This window comes from Temnothorax nylanderi, unplaced genomic scaffold (assembly GCF_030848795.1).
Source record: "Temnothorax nylanderi isolate EJ_2023f unplaced genomic scaffold, tnyl_v1.0 TNYL_tig0028_pilon, whole genome shotgun sequence".
In the NCBI taxonomy this organism is placed as follows: Eukaryota; Metazoa; Arthropoda; class Insecta; order Hymenoptera; family Formicidae; genus Temnothorax; species Temnothorax nylanderi.
Genome location: NW_027249090.1, coordinates 377,500 through 397,353, shown reverse-complemented (window position 1 = coordinate 397,353; position 19,854 = coordinate 377,500). Strand labels below are relative to the sequence as shown.

The following is a 19,854-nucleotide window of genomic DNA, read 5'->3' as shown; positions in this document are numbered from 1 at the left end:
CGGATATTTTTCCCCGAAAATGTAGGTTGAGCTGTCGGAAAACGGCGCGCATCCATGCCCGACGTGTCCGTCGGTGTTTTCCAGTTCCCACGAACTGACGAATCATCTACGCGGCCACAATTCACCTCGCAGCACGGACTGCAGCGGCGAGGAGGACTACAGCTGCGGCGTATGCAATAAAGTGCTCAGCTCGGCGAGCTCGCTGGACCGGCACGTGCTGGTACATTCCGGCGAGCGGCCGTTCAAGTGCAAGTACTGCGAGATGTCGTTTACGACGAACGGCAACATGAACCGGCACGTGAGGTGCACTCATCGGATAGTGTCGCCGAACAGCTGCACGGATTCCGAGGGCAGCAGCGGCTCGGAAAGACCGGCGGCGACGAGCCAGGACGAGTACAATAACAACGAGATAGCCAGGCGCAACTCGCCGGAGCTGATCGACGATCGACAGCAACCGTCGCCCAGCAACCGCGCGAACAAGCGAAAATGCCCGGACGAGGACGTCAGCGACATGGAAGATCAGAGGAGGCACAAGATTCTCCTGAACAACACCAAGATGACGATTAGGTGTCGACCGGAGGATGAGCAGAAGGCCTTCGGCTGTCCGATCTGCGGTCAGGACTTCGCGAGCAGCGCGATTCTGGAGTCACATATGGAGCGCGTGCATCCAGGCTCCCCGGCCACGTGCGAGACCTGCAATCAGTCGTTCAAGAATCATCGCGCGCTGAATCTCCATCGTTTGATGAGACACTACAAAAAGAATCCGGAGGGCAACAACAGTCGTAGCAAAAACAACACCGTGGACGGTTTCAGGGATCTGACGTTCATCGACTTCTCGTCCATCAAGTTCCCGACGATCGCTCGGGCGATGTGCGAGCGTGAGCTGCACCGGCCGGCCTCCGGCGAGGCCAACAGGTTTCAGTGTATGAAGTGCCTACACGCGTTCCCCTGCAGGCAAGCCCAGCAGGCCCACGAGAAGGAGTGCAAGGGCCCCTACAAGAACAAGAGAAACAGCAACGACAACAACAATAACAACGACATCAGTACCAACAACAATCTCGAAACAGAGCGTGATGATCCGAGTCCGCAGCCCGACGACCCCAAGACGAAGCGCGAGATTTTCTTCGCTGTGCTGGATCTGCAGAACAAGTCCTTGGCGCATGAAATGAAGGATCCGCGGGAACCGAGCGAGATCAGGGAACTGAAAGAGACCAAGGATCTAGCGGATATCCCGAGCATCCTGTCTGTCAGTTTAAATGGACTGCAGACCTTTCCTCGGTCGGATGCAAGCACGCCCGAGAACAACATCAAGTTCAATCCGAACGTTGGCTCTTCAGGCTCGTCGGGCACCTGTTCGTCCGAGTTCAACGAAGAGGAGGCGCAGGACGCCTTCACTGCGGAATTCCGGAAAATGAAGCTGAAGGGCGAGTTCCCATGCAGATTATGTACATCCGTATTTCCCAATCTGCGAGCGTTGAAGGGACACAATCGCGCGCATATGAACGTGGAACCGGGTATGCCGTATCCGTGCAATATGTGTCCGTTCACGATCGCCGACAAGGGGGCCCTGATGAAGCATCTAAGATCGCACAACGGCGACCGTCCGTTTGAGTGCTCTCTTTGCAATTATGCGTTCACTACCAAAGCAAATTGCGAGAGGCACGTGAAGAATCGTCACGGGATGATCAGCAAGGAGGACGTTAAGAACGCACTTATCTATCATCCGAGCGAGGATTCGACAAACGAAAACATCGAAAGAAGCTCGCCTAGAGTCATCAGGGAAGACGTGCGGAAGACGCTTATTTATCCGAATGAACACGAGGAGACTCCCCAACAACAACAACAGATACATTATCCGCCTATAGCGATGGATTGTAATCCTGGACCGTCGAACATCCGCGCCGAGATGCTGATGACTCACTACGAGAAGTCAGACACGTTCGCCAGAGTGAAGATGCAGGCTCTCAATCTCGTAAAAAGAAGCGCCGACGAAGCAAATTTGTCTCACGATCTAATCGTGAAATCTGATTATTCGAAGATTGACGACGACGTCGAGTCGGGCTCGTCGGACGGCAGCGTGTCTCTAGTCAGTGATACCAAAACAGATACACACCAAAGAATTCAAGCTAGTCCGATGAACCTGACGAAGCCCTCGACAAGCTCCGGGTTGAGCTCGGGGGAGGACGGTCCGTTGGATCTGTCCATGGATGTGTTGGATCTGAGTAGGAAGCGGAAGAGGGAGAACGAGGATTCCAGCTTGCAGGAGGAGAAGCGGTTTAAGAATAATCAGCAGGAATTGTATGCCACAAACCCAGCGCTGTTGCTGACGCAAGCCCTGTTGAACAGAGCACGCGAGAGCTCACCGACAACATCGCTGGAGACTCTTTACGCGAATACTATCTATCGCAATTTTGGCACATTAACCGGTGGTGTTATACCGCCGTACTTCCTCAGTCCTCACATGTTCAGCCAGGAATTGGCCGCGAAGGGCAGGCTGCAGAAGGAGCTGGTTCGAGGTTTGCAGTTAACCGGCGGCGGCACACTTTCGGTTGATCCGTCACTGCCCAGCACCAGTTACACGGCATATTCGCAATCGAGGGACACCCTGCAAACCTCGAGCGAGCAGACTGCCTACGCGAATCTGATGAGCGCGCAGATGACCAACCAGGTCGCGCCGAGCCGCGAGAAAACAGACGGGATCCCGTCGAATGATCCCGTGAAGATGGTACTCAAGAACGGAGTGCTGATCCCCAAGCAGAAGCAGCGCAGATACCGAACCGAGAGACCTTTCACCTGTGAGCACTGCACGGCGAGATTCACGCTGAGGAGCAACATGGAACGGCACATCAAGCAGCAGCATCCGCAGTATTGGAGCCAAAGACCCCGTGGCGGACATTCGACCAGAGGCAGACCACCCGCGAGTCATCCGACTATGGTACCAAATACTGGTCCGTCAACCTCGCAGGTGGCTCAGTCGTATTCGAGCATTCCTCCGAACGTCGACACGCCGGTGGTCACGTCGACGGACTACGGCACGCATCCCATCTCGGATCAAGTAAAGTACGCGATTCTGGCGCAACAGCTGAAGGTCAATAAAATGGATAACAATGATTCGGACGACGAGATGGTGATAGACGAAGAGTCGGCCGATCGGGACGCTCAGGAGTCGCAAGCTCAGCGTGAGCCTAGCACGAGTTTGCTGAGAGATCAGTTGGAAAACAATGAAAGTGTCAAAGATATCGTCATAAAGACAGAAGCGGCTGAGCCCGCGGAGGAAACCTCGGAGGAGACCCCCGGCGAGCAGACTGCGCGAAGTAACGTCGACAGCGCCAATCCGGAGAAATCCGCCGCTTCTGAAAGCAAATCAATACGCGCTGAAGAAACGACCATGACCGAATCCGCCGAGAGGGAGCAAGGTAAACTCGAAGACGGAACGCCCGATCTCGCGAGTGTCTCGAAGCTTTTGGACAACGCGTCTCAGCAATACCAGCAATTCCAGCCGCAAGACCTGAGCGACGAGGAGGGCCCCGTTGCGTCGACCAGCGGCAACAATTCCGGCAGCGAGAAGTCCGACTCCATGAACTCCTTGAACTCTGGGAACGATTCCTCCTCGAACAAAAAGAAGAAAAAGAAGAAGAAATCTGCATATTCGATGGCGCCGAATCGCGTCGTGTGTCCGTATTGCGAGCGCCAATTCCCGTGGACCTCGTCGCTGAGACGACACATCCTCACCCACACCGGCCAGAAGCCGTATCAGTGCATCCACTGCTCGCATCACTTCACCACCAAGTCCAACTGCGATCGCCACCTGCTGAGGAAGCACAAGGCGAAGGCGAACAAGATGCGCCGTGCCAGGAACTCGTCTTCGCCTGACGTTCAGGTGGTCGCCAGCAGCAGCAGCAGTAGCAACGGCAGCAACACGTTCTCCATGAGGAACGTGCCCGAGAGGCCGTTTAAATGCCATCAGTGCCCGAGCTCGACGTTCGCCACGTTGGGCAACCTGAAGAAGCACCGGTCGAGCAAGCACCGCAAGTTCGCGTCCAGATCAGAGTCCAGCGATCAGCAGAACAGCCCGCCGCAGTGCGCCGCGCAGAACGACCAGAGCGATTACGAGAGTCGCTCATCAAGCATGTCCGACAACATGGAGAACACCTCGTCCGTCGTCGCGGCCGCGAAGCCGACTTCTAACGCGTCCCCCTCGATAAACGACGCCACCAGGTCGCGCAAATCACCAAGATTATCGCCGAGCCCCGGCGACGTACCCTTCAAATGTTACCTGTGCGACAGCGGCTTCTCGGAACGCCAGGACTGCTTGGACCACATCAAGATGAATCACAAGCGCTCGTACGAGATGCTGAAGGCCAAGGGCGCCCTCGACATGGCGTCCATGAACATAGACGCGACCGAGGATCAGATATTAGCGTCGCAGCAGCATCCCAGCGACGGAGAAGAGAAGAAAGGCCGTTTTCCCGACTACAGCAACAGAAAGGTAATAAGGTATAAGGGAACTGATTCTAAAAAGATTTCTAAGAGCATCATGCATATCGGTGCAAACATGGTTTGCGTAAAAAATAAAATAAATACCTAAATAAATAAATAAATAGGGACAATATATCGAATACGCGTTTCGTTGGTGCTTTCGTTAGTTTGCATTGCTCGATAATACGATCGGAGTGACACTTTTTTATCCCTCCCCAGGTTGTGTGCGCTTTCTGCATGAGACGATTTTGGTCCGCGGAGGATCTCCGGCGTCACATGAGGACTCATACGGGCGAGAGGCCCTTCGAATGTGACATCTGCACCAGGAAGTTCACGCTCAAGCACAGCATGCTACGTCACCGTAAGAAGCATGAGTCGGTGGACTCCGCCATGTACATAGGCAACAGCGGCGACGAGGAGAACTCGCCCGCGCAGCCGCCGACGATAACCCCCAGGAGTCAGCAGCACTCGCCGATCTCCACCAACACCAGCAGGCCCCGCACCCAGGACAGAATCTCCCTGCCGACCGTCGCGGCGGTCGCGACGGCGGACGCGGCGCCCTGCGCCCTGATGCGGTACAATCACTACGACAACATGGCCACTCTCAGCGGAAGAATGGCAAACGACGGTCCCCAGGGCGCCGCTCCAGCCTCCTTGTCTTCTCCCCCGCCTCCCGCGGAAGTACCCAGCGAAAGCGGGGACAACGACCTGATCTCCAATTTGCTGGGGATACGCGAGAAAGGTTTGCTCGACAAGGTTCTCTTGAGCTCGGCGGACGACGCGGCGAAGTTGTTGGGGGTCAACCATAGCGAGTGATCGGGCGATCAATCGCGTAGAAAGACGAAGAGAAGCGGAGCGCGATCAGACACGTAAATTACGTGAAAACAGTTATAGATTGGATTGGGAATAGTTAAACGTCAAGCATGAAACTCGCGATGTTAGTTGATATTAATCGACTAGTATTGGCATCTCTTAATATTGGCAAATTAAGAATAGACAAACAAGCGGTAGTTTCTGCTTTTGTGTCATAACGTGTTTGAAAGATCATTAGAGGATCGAGGGTATCGTCATCGTCTGATCGCATGCCACTTTCTCCTATTCGTTCTTAAGAGAGAGAGAGAGAGCACAGAAGATACCTTTAGATTATTCATCGGATTCTTCGATTCTCTGTTTAAGGTTCACGATCGTGCCTTATACTCTTTATCAATTTGCGTGCACGTGTTCGTATTATATAAAACACCAATAGTGTTTCGAAGTTTATCTGATGAAATCTGATGCGAGCAGTAGCCGGAGTGTCATTATATGCCGCATACGATATGAAATTTTACGGTTCTTAACGAGAACACACACAGGGATTGTCAACGAGTTTGCTTACATCGCGGAAAGTAGATGATGCGAATGAATCGATAGGAAACTTATCTTACGCAAATCAATATTTATTTAAACTAACGTTCTCAATTAAATCTTACTTTTTTTTAATAATTTTAATTTTGTACAATAGGATACAACTTTAATGTATAAGGATATAAAAAAATAGAAGCACTCGTTCTTAAAGTCAATCCCTGATTTTGTAGAAGTTTAAGGGCGCAGTTTCAACAAGTTCCTTTCGATTCATCTCGCGATTCGCCTATTTTCTGCATAGGCATTCGCCGTGAGCTACGGCGAAGTATATTATTTGCTATCATGACGTACATTTTCTTTATCGTTGAAAAGTACACGCGCTGTGTATTCCATTCATCAGTTTAATCGCCAATAAAACATGATTTAAGAAAAAAAAGAAACGTAACATGGTGCATCTTCCTCTTTTATCAACGCATCTAAACCATTCACGCTTCTGACATAAAGTCCTTCGTAATGCCTCGAGCCTTCGTTACGAGAAACGCGTTCTTCGTGACCCTCGCCTATTGTGTGTGTGTGTGTGTACATATTATATATACATATTTATATATATCCTCTGGGGAGTGTAACAATCTGAGTATATATATTTAAGATTTGATGTGATTACGACCATATTGTTCGCGGATGCATCATGATTTCGCCCCGAGCGCGTTAAAAGTAGTTATCAAATGCATTATTATCAGCGACGTCATGAAATGTGCATTATGGAATCGCGAGATAACGCGTATCTATATGTTGTTTGTATTCATCTCACGCGCAGTATTAGGCGTACGATCGCGACACGCGATCGCGGATCCTCAACAATCTCATTCATAATTACGGCGGAATATGAGTGAAGTTCGAGTATGAAGAGTCGAGGGGAAAAAAAGGAAAAAGAAAAAGAGAAAAGAAAACCAGGCTCCCTCGTAAAAGGAGGCTGGACTTGCGAATGGACGGTCGCGTTCTTTGCGACGCGGACGCTGCATTTAAATCCAAAGATGAATTCATTTTACGCAATGAATTATTCTAAGTTAGCCATACGCACTAGGATCTTATTTATTATTAGTTATATACTTCTACGAGAGTGAGAAAAAAATTTAATTTAGGGCGTGAATGTGACTAGCACGTAGTCGTTAGACCGCCGTGATGTATTTGGCGAACGCGATTCGGGATGTCCCGTGGGACCGCGTTTCTGACCGTGACTTCGCGCGAAGATCTCGAGATCGATCTTGCGCGCCGGTGGTAAGGGAACTCGCTCGTTCAAGGATCGCGGATCGCAAATAGCTATACGTATACCAATCGCATCGATCTTGTCTTATTGTTCTTTTCGACGAGACTTTTCGCGAGCGAGACGAGATACAATCTTCACACAGAACGGATATGTGAAAGCGCGCGGAGCAATATATGTATAGTGAAGTTTATATCACTACCAATCAATTAAATTTGATAACGTCTCGTCGTGTGTGTGTGTGTTATGGATCTTAGTGTATATAGATAGCCCTGTTATCTTTCGCAGATGCAATTATACCAAATGATTAACTTAACTATTGACATAGGTATAGGTACTTAGATTAGATTAGATTAGCGAGAGATGAGAGTTAGACAACAGATTTAACTAGGCCAAAGGGAAACGATTTGTATTTCCTATTCCTTCACACTCCCCTGTCCACCCCCATCTTTGTTGTTCGTTTGTGCTTTTACGCAGTCTCGTATCGTCTCTATTTACATCACATTTCCTCTTCGATCTCCTCCTCTGCCCCTGTCTTCACACATACACACTTACATACACATATATTCGTAGATATACGATATTTATTATTTTATAACGGAGACGATTGTACATGGCTGTAATACGTTTTAGCCAAGTTCGAAACCGAGGCTGGGAATAGCGTCCAACAACATCGTTCTTGATCTCTTCCTGGCGCATCCCCTCGCGATGTCTTTGTCGTAGGATGTTTACAGATTCAGCCCCCGTCCATAAAAAAAAAAAAAAGGAAAGGTCCAGTCTCTTTACGAAGCGTCGCAGTTTGCAGTTTCGTGAAGAAAAGACCCAAGTTTTCCTTCGCAAACGGGCCGAATTTACAGATATCCTGCGATAGACACACCACGCGCAGACACGTTAATTAAGGCTTCTTTGCGCATACGTATGCTGTAGGCGAACGAAGGAAAGTTATATTTATCGAAGCGACCGAGTCCGTTTGAAACCCCTCGAGTGACATTTTCTCCTTCCCCGACTGTCGTGAAAATTATGATACCAAGTAATCATTGTAGCGCACGTGTACATGAATAAGTTATATTCTCTAATTTAAATCAGGAATAATAATAAACGATATGCAATGGAACCAATGTACGCGTTCATCTTTTATTTTTCCTTGCGCCTTTTCGTTATTAAAGGATTAAACAATCCTTATCGAACTCCTTAAAGTAATCTACAAACAAAAATTTTTTAGATTTTCGACATATAAATTCTTAAAGTAAATGTTTTGCAATTCCTTTCGTGGTTTAACAATTAAGTTATATAATTCTAAAAGATTTACGTTAAGAAAAGTCTTAAAAAGTTAGTGAAGTAATTTATATGTGTTACCAATATTATCTTTTATAGTTCTTACGGTTTAAATTAGCATTGTCGGAATTAAAAATAAATTTTTTTATACGATGACATACACGATATCTACTCGGCGAAAATCAACATCTAATCGAATAGATATCTAATAGAAATACCCATTTACTATTCCATTATATATTGCCGACATGACACAGTATATCTGTACTACATAATTGCATTTTGAAATTTAAATTAAAGAGTCGATCAAGTATTCCTCATATTGTTCTCTCTAAAACTTTAGACTTGATATTATGAATAGATAGGTATTATAAAATAATCTTATATCATTTTATGTCATTTTATATCATTTTATATAATTTTATTTCATTTTATATAATTTTATTTCATTTTAAATAACATAATCTTTCTAATGTAAAACTTAAGATATATTACGCTCATATATCATGCGAAAAATACAATGACAAAACAAAAAAAAAACTTTATCACTTTCTTTTAATAGATAGAAAAAGACACTATATACTTTGTTTCAAAGAATATTGTTTCAAAGGAACAAAAGATTACAAAGAGAGAACTACATCTCTTTACAGAGATAACACTTTTAATTTATCAGCAATCTTCGAAACTGGATCGACAAGCATTTCCGTCTTCTTCGCTTCCCACAGCATATCCTGCGTGTCCTTCAGGTACTTCATTACGTGGTTCTCGTTGAGATACGGCGCCTTGCCGTTGTCGTAAACGAGAAACCAATTGATTATATTCTTATATAAGTTATCGTAGAAGATTTGCGGTACGTTGAAGGTCTTGCCCATCTCCTTCACGATCAATTCCTCCAACTCGGGCTCGGAGGGTTGACACACCGCGAACACCAGTTTCCTCAGGAACCCAAATATGATGTTGTCGTCATATTGTGGCGGCTTAATGTGGTACAGGCATATCATTATTCCTGGCTCCTTCTGCAAGACTCTTATGTCAATGCGATATCTCTTGCCTTTTCCCTCGAATCCGTAAAGCTTGTCGGCCTCCACAGGCACCAGGAATTTAAATGCGGTAATATCCATATTCGTGAAGATCGTCAGGTCCACGATTTGATCGGGCGTGATCTTCTCGAACTTGCCGAGCATATCTACGTAGGATTTAAACAGGTAAATCAGACTGCCCTGACGATGTAACTTATTCTTGGATGTCAAATGATAACTAGTGATATTGGCGTTCTTTTCCAAGGACCTCTTGTGCTTGATTTGCATGAAACGATACATGTATTTTCCATCAGAGGTGCCTCCGTCTCCATTTGATGTACCATCAGGGGAGTATTTCAAGACGAGATCATGAAATCCGCGCGCATCGCACACCTCCGTGGCCAACCACCAATTACCGATACTTGCATTGTTCTTGCACATGAGCTTCCATGTGATCCAAGTTAGAAGCTTCATCTGGTACATAACACCGCGTGTGCTGCCGGTTTTTAAATACGAGGCTGCATACTGGTCATTCGATTCTGTGGAATTAATTATTTGCATTATTATAAAATTAAAATGACAATAAAGACTTATGATAATTTTATAATAATTTAAAAATTGCGACTGTTAATCAATAAAATATTTGCCGTTTTGTAAGCGAAAAATATTGATTGTAGAGCAAAATTTAATATAGAATTAAATTATTTAATACCGGAGAAATATTAATTGTTAAATCTATTAAAAAGCGTAGAAAATTCTCGTTAAAGAGAGCATCGGAGTTTTGTAAAAATTGAATTTTTAAAATACGAGGGACGGTCAATAATTATCCGCAATCTATAATGCATTAGAACAACAGCAAAGAACGTACAATTATATCATTTTTCAACATAGTCCCCTTGCTTTTTAACGCACCTATTCCAGCGTTCCTAAGGCTTGCATATATCCTCGGGAAAAAATGTTTTTGGTTTGTCCCTCAGCCATGTATGTACATGTTGGTCTGTGTGGCAAATCGACGATCTTTTAAGGCATCTTTAAGTGGACCACAGATGATCCGAAGAAGTGAGATCTGGACCATATGCAGGATGTTCCAATACCTTGAAACCCAATTTCTGAAGCATTTGAACAGTGTAGACAGTGGTATGACAGAAGCGGTGCAAACAAACCAAAAAAATTTTTTTCCGAGAGTATATGCAAGCTTGTAGAACGCTGGAATAAGTGCATTGAAAAACAAGGGGACTATATGATGTAATTATACGTTCTCTACTATTGTTCTAATAAAGTATACAAATAGAGTGCGGATAATTATTGACACCATCGTATATTTCTTTCAAGCATTAAGAAAGAACAACGATGATCGAAATATAAAACAAATTTTGAAATTATTATTAGAAATTGTTATTATTATTATTAGATATTGTAAAAATTAAATATTAATAGATTACCAATAAATGTTTAAGAATTGGTAGATCTAAATATAATAAATATCACAGCAACTACCGATAAATCAACTGAGCTGTACGAAAGAATTAAATCTGACACAGAAGAAATACGAGCCGGACATATGATTCTTAGCGCGATTAGAGAGAGAGAGAAAGAGAGAGAGATAAGCTCCAAGTGTGGACCGCATTATCTGTCAATTTATTTCAAGAAATGCTTATTCAAGCGCATTGTGTGCTATATTGTGCGACTTCGAATGACATTTATGTTATTTGATATTAAATTGACAAGAAAAAAAAGCCAAGATAATTCAATCAACAGTTATTGCAACCTTAACAAAGAATTGTATATCAAGTGTGGGGTATTAAACACAGATCGTCTAAGTTGCGATTATATGAGGGCAATATAATGATATCATTACGCATCGATTTCAGACTGTTTTGGAAATCATATTGAAGACAGACAATGACTAGAAAAATTATAACTAGAATTTATATTGTTAATTTTAATATTGTACACAATACGCACGCACAAAGTAAATATAAATTATAGATAATACATATAATTTATATACAATGTACGTATATAACAAATATATATTTAATTATATACATAATATAAATATCTAATAAATAAATAAAATTTATATAACATTAATTATAATATATATGAATAACAATTAAGCTATTAATAATTTGTGGCAGAATTCGAGATAATTATTACGAAATATTATTGTCATTATCTTTATTGCAATAAAGCAATTATACGTTGCAATTAATTTATCTGCAATAACGAGTTTAATTCATTTCTGATGCTGTTACAGGAATGAAACGGAATCGGCAATGCTGGCTAAAGAACAAATACGTTAGCTGAAGGCAGATTAAACAGATGTGTAAAGCGGTGTGCGCCTGAGATACCGTCGATTGGTATCGCGGTATTGTCAACACGATTGATGTTAGCCGACATGTGCTGGAACTTTCGTTCGCGGTAAAAATGCCGTAGCCGTGACGTTATTGAGCACCACTGCCGATCACGATAAATTTTTGAATATGCGAAGTAAGATGGACAATATATACAAGCTATAAATACGTTACGATTTTTACGTATTTAAGAGAGACTAGAGAGTTTATGTTTCCAAAGAATCGGTAATAATTGTCTATTGTGACTTCTCTATTGTGCGCGTATCTATTCTTATCTTAGAATTATCTCACATCCTGTTTCGACAAAACGCGTTCAATAAACGAAGGATTCATCAGCGTATGACATCAGCAGATGGATCGAAATTTGTCGATGAAATTTAGACGACTATAAAAAGACGTGGGTAAAATTTAAAAAGAGAAAAAATATCTGGTAGCATTATATCGATAAGTTATTGCATCTGACAATAGTAATATCAACAATTGCGTAAATAAACTCGAAATCACAGCGAATCATGCTGCATTCAGCAGCAGGACAAAGCGTAGCAAAGTTAATACACACATACACACATACATATATACATTTCGTTTTATCTTTGCTATACATAATCTGCACTGAATTGCAATAATTAAATACTGACCGATCGCGTTGGCATGAACTTTCTTCTCGGATTTCGTATTCTCCATCTGTCCGATGCTCTTGATGCTTTCGATGCAGATTTGACACTCTCGCGCTCGTATGCACCAACACCCAGTTGGACCTATACTAGTTGTATGACGTAATCCGTTCTACACGCAATGATTGCCTCTCGAATACTGAGGGGAAGAACGAAGAACACTATGCCACTATGGCTACTCTCAGGAATCCCTGCACTCCTTGCGGTGCATGTGCATGTGGGTGGGAGAAGCAGATGAATATATGGTTCGAGTGCGTCACTGTATATGCTTGAGAAAAAAAAATATTTATAAACGAAAGCGATAAAGATAACGATATAGCAGGCAAACGGGTCAGAATGGACGTGCCTTGCATTAATGGCATATATTTTTTTAGGATGTATACCTAGGACTTATACCTATTTCGTCGTAAAATGAAAATTTACGATCGACGAGATTTCTGATGAAAGAAATTTCTCAGATGCTTTCAGAAATAATTGGATGAGGATTTTCGAAATATTTCAGTATCTGTATGTATGAAAATTTCTGATAAATTGCGTGGATTTCCTTATATTTATTCAGATTTCTACAAAAAGAAAGACGTATTGGCGGGAGAGAAAAATTTGAAATATTTCATTATTATTATTTTGTCTGAGTTTTTCTAAAAAGTAAAAGTCCCAATTCGTATAAAAAATGTGTAAAAATTTTAAAATTCTGAGTCTTAAAATTTTCATAGAAATTCTGATTAATAATATGAAAAATTAATTCTGAGACATTTGTCTACCAGGGATGAAATATAGAATGCACAATGAGAGAGACTTTACGATTAAGAATTGTCGATTTTAAAAATTTATAACATCAGTATAGTATACAGTTATGTAGGGTGGCTCAGGTTTTAACAATCAAATTGCGCTAATGTGCTTTATGAGTAAACATATAAGAAACAAATGTTATACATATAATAGAAGTTTTATTACAAATTTACAACAAAAAATAAAAATAAAAAGTTGCGTAAATGAAAGAAATCTGTTCTTATTATTAATACTTTAAGGTACAGTATGATTTTATTGATGTTAATTATTTAAAAAATGTCACTTTATCCTTTATCTGAATAACGTCAATTCCATGAAGCACATACACGCAGTACAGGAAATTCATTATTTTTCATAAAGAATTCTACAGACTGATGAAGTAACGTTTACGAGAGAATTATATATGTATATATATATATATTTTTTTTTTTTCCTAATGAATATGTCAAAATATGTGGATATGAGTGGTTGTCCGTCGCAATCTCTTGACCTCCAAGATCGCTATATAATTTTATAGCGACTAGATTTTTACATTTTTTTTATATAGAAGCTTCCATAGACCTATATTTTTTTTATTTTCTTCGTATAGAACACTGTTGCAGTTTGGCCGCAACTTTTAAACTCTAAGACACCCTGTATATCAATGTACATGCAATAGCAAGGCGATAAAATATTAATATCCGACGTTTTTTAAATAATTATAATTGTAATAATTACAGGAAGAATTGGAAGTTATTAAATTATTATTTAAGGAAAAGTCTTTTTATATCGATATTTTATTATTTTTTCTGATAAAAATCAGTTTTTTATTATAACGATAAAGATAAATTATTTCTTGGAAAGAGATAAGCAAGGAATATCCAATAATGCTACAAGTAGTGATGAATGTTTTTCAATTTGATATCGACATTTACGGAATATCCCTATAAGAATATCATATCTATCGTGTTACCACAACAAATTTTATAATTATAAAATTCATTCGAATCTAGAGACATTTTCAACTCAAATGCTCTCTAGGGAAATGTTAATTTTTATACAATGGTACACTCGTAACGTTCTGCTGTAATATGAATGTTATAAATATGAGATAGCACCATAATATGAATTTAATAAGTAGGGGAAATCCCTTTTCTTACTGTACATAAATATAATATTTTCTAATGTGTATGCATATATGAAATTAAAAGGTATGATTCTGTTATTCGATTTTTTGCATTAAATTGAATGTCACAACATATAATATAATGATTTTCGTGTGGATTGAGGCAGTTGGAAAAGATTGCGTATCACTGTAATCCTTTTCATAGATGTATTTTTTATTTCCGAATATTATATCTGGCGAATAATAATGATTACTTAAATATATATAAAGTCATGTATTACGATGAATGAAGCAAACATCACTATGTACATATAAATATTACATGATTCGCTATATCGCATTCTATCGGAATGCACTCTACAAGTGGCAGCTTATATAATCTACGCGCGAAAATTGTTTAGCGTACTACTAACTGCGAGATATTGTTAAAACTTTTACTTTCAACATTCCCTTTCAACACTATATGGAAAACGGCGCACTCTGTTAAAAATTCAACATCTGAATTTATCGGACAATCTAACATCAGCTTGTAGCAAATAGTGCTATTAGCTTTACTTATACAAACATGTGCTTTGTATTATAATATGACGCGCAAATCGGTCCCGTGTGCGCTGTCAATTTTCGTAAGGCAAACATACCTGAACATCGAGGACGATCAACGGGACCTAGAATAATCTATTTACGAAAGCAATTATTTAGGAAAGTCACACAGGAAATGTCGCCAGTAGAAACGATGTTGGATTCATAATTTCTTCATGATCCGATCGTTTATAACGTCATATTAAATAAATCTTTTTTTTATCTTGCCCCTTTCTTAATTAGATTTATATTTTATTTCAGCCATATTTGAGACGTTCAAAATGACCTTTAATGGAGATATACTTCTTTTATACGTATTTTTTTTTGTAGGATACATGTATTTTTTTTGCATTAATTGCTGAAAATTGCAGAATCAATGAAAAATATCCACAAAAGGAATGGAAGATGGAGGAAAATTATATATAAAGATCGCTAATTGTTTAATATAAAAAAATCTGTCGGAGATATTCTCAACCATTTATGGGCATAAAGTATTCGTGTACTAGGCAGTTCAATATCTGTATTATTCTTATCATTACGATCAAGCAACTACTTGGAGAATTCAGCTATTCTCAATTTAAAAAAGCTTATGGAAGTTCTTACTGGCGAAATGTCTTCTAGGAAGATCTCTTTTATCGAAAAACCTTATTAGTAATCTATAGTGGAAAAAGTATCGTATTATGCACGAGAAATCTGGAACACGTTGCTTGTCGAGAGATTTGATCTCTCTATGTCGAATCTCTCGTCGCAATATCTAATATGCATATGCGTCAATATATAGGCTACTTGTAAAAAGCAGATGCAATACGCAAACGGAACTTGATAAACACTAACAAGAATATATACAACTATCGGAATATTTTCACTGTCTTCATAAATGACATGTCCTGAAAACAAAATCATGGGCCCGTATTCTTATTGCACATTTAATGTTAAATGTTTTATGTCCACAATCAGTACGCGCTTAGAAAATTATACAGACCGAAGTATTTTTCTCGCGGGCGAGGATCATCATTTGTTATTGCTTTCTGAATACAAGTTTGGATAAAAAATATGTAAATATATAGAAGCAACAATCTTAGTGAAGATATAACCGTGTTTTAAAATTGTTTGTATTCTTAATTTTTTTATATAAACAAAAACTAGAAAGGAACAGAGAAATGGAGAGGAAAAAATGAGGAAAAGAAGGGAGACAGAGAGAGGAAGAAAAAGGGAGAAAGAGGTAAGGGAGAAAAAGGGAAAGCCACATTTAATACTAAATGTGCAGCGAGTATGCTTCAAATGCCTACTGAACATTAGCAAATCTATCGCATATTTCACATGGACAATGAACATCATTCAATATGCACTGATAAGTAACTGTAGCGTACACTGAGAATAATCGAAATGTTAGAATGGAAAATTATTACTTCAATAAAACTTCAATAAACTACACCGTTTGATTCATTTTCAGATCAGTGTTATGCTCGGTTGCGTCTTCCATCGAATATCTACACGATTCAACATCCTCCGCGTTCTCTTCTATCTTAACGGAGTCGTCAGCCACACGATCATTTCCGGTCTTACACATTTCACCCGATGTGGTTATATTATCTTCCGTTTTGATTTCTTGCTTAACAGTAAATGCTTGCTTCCTGGCCTTAGTATCCCTGTTGGTGTCTGTTCTCTCATACATAAACGTTTTCCGTTTTCTTCGCATTGGCTTACACACCTTTTTATACAGCACATTCATCTCTTTTACTCTACTGGTCGGGATCGTCCAGTCCATCTCTTTAGCCGTTGTGTCGGAGTTTCGTGTTGGATCCATGCCGCTTTCATATTCCGGAATTTCCAGTCCCAATTTTTTCATGACCGCGATTATTACCTCGTCGACGTTGCCGTTAATGATTAAGTCAGCTTTCTTATCCTACAAATACGTTTATATTTGGGTGGTGAGACCGCAAAAGACTTTATATGCTTTTCTAAATTTATGGCGTGTATAATCTTACATGTTTTGTTGGTTGCAAATTACATATAACGAGACGACCTCCGTATTTTTTCGTATATAAAGGCAGATTACCACTCGGAATAATTTGTAACGTCGTTCCCAGACATATACTTAAATCGGCGACACTAAAAGAACGTCGGCATAAACATTTAATATTTAATATCGAAATGTATAACGCGCTATTTTCAAGATAAGTATTTTCGAGAAATTTTATTATAGAACCTGAGACATTCCGCAAGCCATACTAAAATCATGTGCGCTATTATATTTATAACTTTAATATAATCCTTGATGTACAGATGTTATAAGGTTTGCACACTTCGAGTTTATCATAATTTCAGCTACTTTGAATGTTACTACGTAATATTATAATCACTCACCTGGAGTGAAGGTCAGACAGTGTCAAGTCGCTGTCTGGCAAATTATGCTCCCAATCAAGAATGGTATCGTGCATTCGGCCACGGCACGGACGACCGCCTATTTTCTCCGATCTGCATACAGTATCTAACGACTTTTTTCCCACGCTTTTGGTCGCAAAATTACGAATAAATTGCCTGCAAAATATTTTTAATTCCCAGTACTTCCAATGTTTTAATATTCTCATTATAATAAAGTCGATATACGTCGCTATAGTAATTGACCCGTTTTCTCATATTTATTGTTTATTCGATAAAATTTTTCCAGCGAAATTAAGTGTAAGCACACAATTAACTGTAAACAATTTATATCCTTTTTTTTATCGCGTTCTCTTATTTATTTTTTAAATTATGTCTTTACATGTATGTACAAACCTGCCACATTTGTCACACTGCTCTGTAAACATGTTTCCGTGCAACTCAGCAAGATACTGCCTTTGTATTCCTGATCGTAGATGCAGCCCATCTATATTCTGACTTATGATAAACTTTACTCTTTCTAAATAAAAAAAAGGATTATGTAAAAAGAGAAAGAGGAAAAAGAAAATGCATGTTTATAAAGAGAATTTTGGACGTTCTTTTACGGTCTATTTGCGAACACTTACTGGCCTCTATCAATTTTTTCAATGCCATGTGTGTCTTTGTAGGAATTGCTTCGTCAAAAGAGATGTTCATGGAAGGTTTCAAGCCCTTCTGCTCCAATGTCCAAACACCATTTGTACCCCTAATGCACAAAAAGGATGTCGCTCAAATTGGCCAATACAAACATGTGTGTTACATTCTATTTGCTCAATTTACAAATAACTACAAACTTTGTATATTTAAATTTCTTATAATTTTTCTTTTTAATTTCAAATATTCTCTCGCATAATAAGCATTATGTAATCACGAGACTTGAGACATAAAAGTTTAGACAAGTTATAAAAGTACGTTTACGTTTGTGTGCACGTATATTTAAAAATACATTAGAATGCTGCCCGAGATTCTCTTTTACAAAAGTGCATAACAACTTGGCACTGTTACATGTGTTCAACATGTTTCTATCTCGTACTACTTAATCGTCAAAATTTCTTCTGCGTCTTCCCTTCACTGGGATACATTAAATCGCAGTCTTCGGTGGAAGCTAAAGGATAGGAAGGTGGACTGGAGTGAGCTCAGGTGTGGACAGGTGCGAAATTCATAATCTCGAGTAAAAACGGCAGTGCGAGATAGTCACCGAAAGTCGGGGATACCAGCCGCGGTGCTGATACCGGCGCCGGTGTGGACCACGACGTGACGCGCGCCTTGTATCCATTCGGCCAGGAGACCACATTTCAGGCGTAGAGTCTCGACGCTGTCGTATCTCTGCAAGCAGACAAAGAATGAGGAAGAAAAGAAAACGAAGAGAGAGAGAGAGAAAAAAAAAATAGAGCGCGTCGCTCGACGACTCCGCGACGAATCGGCGACGGAGGGTAAAACGCCATCGCGTTTACCCGCGCGTCGCGACGTCGAGAGAAAAGTAGAAGAAAGGAAGAAAAAAAATATCCCGCCGAGAATTCTTTTTTTGTTGTTTTTTTTACCTCCTCCAGTCCCAGCACTCCTTTGTTTTCGTACGGCGATAACCCGTCCGCGTAGCTCGATGACATTTTTGCGCTTACGCGAGTCCCGAGGTGAGTCCCGTCGCCCGATATCCGTAATCACGACGCCTCGAGGGAACGCCACGAACGGCGATACGTGCCCGTCGTCTCACGCGTAGCGGTCCCGACGCGATTTTCTAGCCGCGCTCCGGCCGCCCTCCCATGTGCCAGACGAATACGTAAACAATATGAATCGGAGAGCTAATGACCGCGTGCTGTTATGTTTATACGCTACGAATGACGATAAGTGATAGGAAACTCGAGACCCGCGGAGAACGCATTCTGTTTTATAGACTGCACTGCATGCAACGAAATGGCACTTGAACAGAAAGAAGATAATAAACCCCCCGGGGCATGCGCCCTGAGCCGCGCGCCGTAGGAGCGGCGGTCGGTCGTTCCGGACGCCCGCGCCGCGGACGCTTCGGTCTTCGGTTCGTCTCGCGTTTATTCAATTCATGCACGAGAGCCATCGACCGAGCGCAAGGGGCGGGAATTTCAAAACAAATCGGCGGAACGCTGCGCGCCGCTTCTCATGTTCACCGCGTATTGCATGGCCGTGGAAAGCTGGAATCTGGAAATGCTTTATCATTCTTTTGCATCCGTTATTAATATTGACTTTTCTGTCTTTTTCGTAATAAAGATATCTGAAAGAGCGATAAGCATTTCGGCTTTATATTATAATATATAAATAATATTTTAAGTTTTGATTCGGATTATTTATCTCATCTCAGGGACAAGCGTCAATAATTTAATGTGCAAATTTGCACAAAATTGAACTTGACTGCGCTCGATCGACTGAAACAGAATTGTGTGCAGTTTTTTAAATTGAATAACTATAACGATAATTTAAAAGACAAAGTCGCATCGTTTATTATAGTATGTATCACGTTTCGTTCGAATACAAAAAGCTTAGCTTCAATTTCAAGTTTTCATTTGTCTTACTGTAAATATTT

At 41.0% G+C, this 19,854-nt stretch overlaps 3 protein-coding genes and 1 long non-coding RNA gene across 7 annotated transcripts in view; 2 read left to right on the top strand and 2 right to left on the bottom strand.

The window, feature by feature from the left end:
* Positions 1 to 8,202, top strand: part of LOC139770221 (uncharacterized) — a 66,848-nt gene extending 58,646 nt beyond the window's left edge. For both annotated transcript variants that reach the window (XM_071701993.1, XM_071701994.1), the window contains 2 exons: positions 26 to 4,489; positions 4,699 to 8,202. In XM_071701993.1, the coding sequence (XP_071558094.1) occupies positions 26 to 4,489; positions 4,699 to 5,295 (5,061 nt within the window). In that variant the 3' untranslated portion in view covers positions 5,296 to 8,202. The remainder of the gene's footprint in view (positions 1 to 25; positions 4,490 to 4,698) is intronic.
* The window catches only part of LOC139770237 (uncharacterized), a 106,988-nt gene extending 95,228 nt beyond the window's left edge, over positions 1 to 11,760 (top strand). Inside the window, exon 4 of the long non-coding RNA XR_011717697.1 lies at positions 11,639 to 11,760. This is a non-coding gene — a long non-coding RNA (uncharacterized lncRNA). The remainder of the gene's footprint in view (positions 1 to 11,638) is intronic.
* Positions 8,741 to 12,608, bottom strand: LOC139770234 (uncharacterized). Of its 3 annotated transcripts, none has more exons than XM_071702040.1 (3): positions 12,374 to 12,608; positions 10,291 to 10,487; positions 8,741 to 9,917 (listed from the first exon to the last, which is right to left on the bottom strand). In XM_071702040.1, exon 3 carries the CDS (start codon positions 9,859 to 9,861, stop codon positions 9,004 to 9,006), a length of 858 nt encoding a protein of 285 aa, XP_071558141.1. In that variant the 5' UTR covers positions 9,862 to 9,917; positions 10,291 to 10,487; positions 12,374 to 12,608; the 3' UTR covers positions 8,741 to 9,003. The 3 variants fall into 3 exon arrangements, with proteins under 3 accessions (XP_071558141.1, XP_071558140.1, XP_071558139.1); XM_071702039.1 differs by having other exon boundaries at positions 10,291 to 10,472; XM_071702038.1 differs by lacking the exon at positions 10,291 to 10,487 and having other exon boundaries at positions 12,374 to 12,607.
* Positions 12,609 to 14,496: 1,888 nt separating this feature from the next.
* Positions 14,497 to 19,240, bottom strand: Sirt6 (sirtuin 6). The gene is made up of 7 exons (XM_071702029.1): positions 18,845 to 19,240; positions 18,502 to 18,629; positions 17,891 to 18,009; positions 17,661 to 17,784; positions 17,250 to 17,423; positions 16,871 to 16,994; positions 14,497 to 16,788 (listed from the first exon to the last, which is right to left on the bottom strand). Exons 1-7 carry the CDS (start codon positions 18,908 to 18,910, stop codon positions 16,312 to 16,314), a joined length of 1,212 nt encoding a protein of 403 aa, XP_071558130.1. The 5' UTR covers positions 18,911 to 19,240; the 3' UTR covers positions 14,497 to 16,311.
* Between the last annotated feature and the right edge of the window lie 614 nt (positions 19,241 to 19,854).

Excerpts from the sequence above, each read along its gene's own strand:
- LOC139770234 (XM_071702038.1), bottom strand. The coding sequence starts at position 12,419 with ATGGAGAATACGAAATCCGAGAAGAAAGTTCATGCCAACGCGATCG. Across the intron at positions 9,918-12,373 it reads AGTTCATGCCAACGCGATCG|AATCGAATGACCAGTATGCA; the intron begins GTCAGTATTTAA and ends TTAATTCCACAG.
- Sirt6 (XM_071702029.1), bottom strand. The coding sequence starts at position 18,910 with ATGTCATCGAGCTACGCGGACGGGTTATCGCCGTACGAAAACAAAGGA. Across the intron at positions 18,630-18,844 it reads GAGTGCTGGGACTGGAGGAG|AGATACGACAGCGTCGAGAC; the intron begins GTAAAAAAAACA and ends GTCTGCTTGCAG. Across the intron at positions 16,995-17,249 it reads CTGTCTGACCTTCACTCCAG|TGTCGCCGATTTAAGTATAT; the intron begins GTGAGTGATTAT and ends ACGTTCTTTTAG.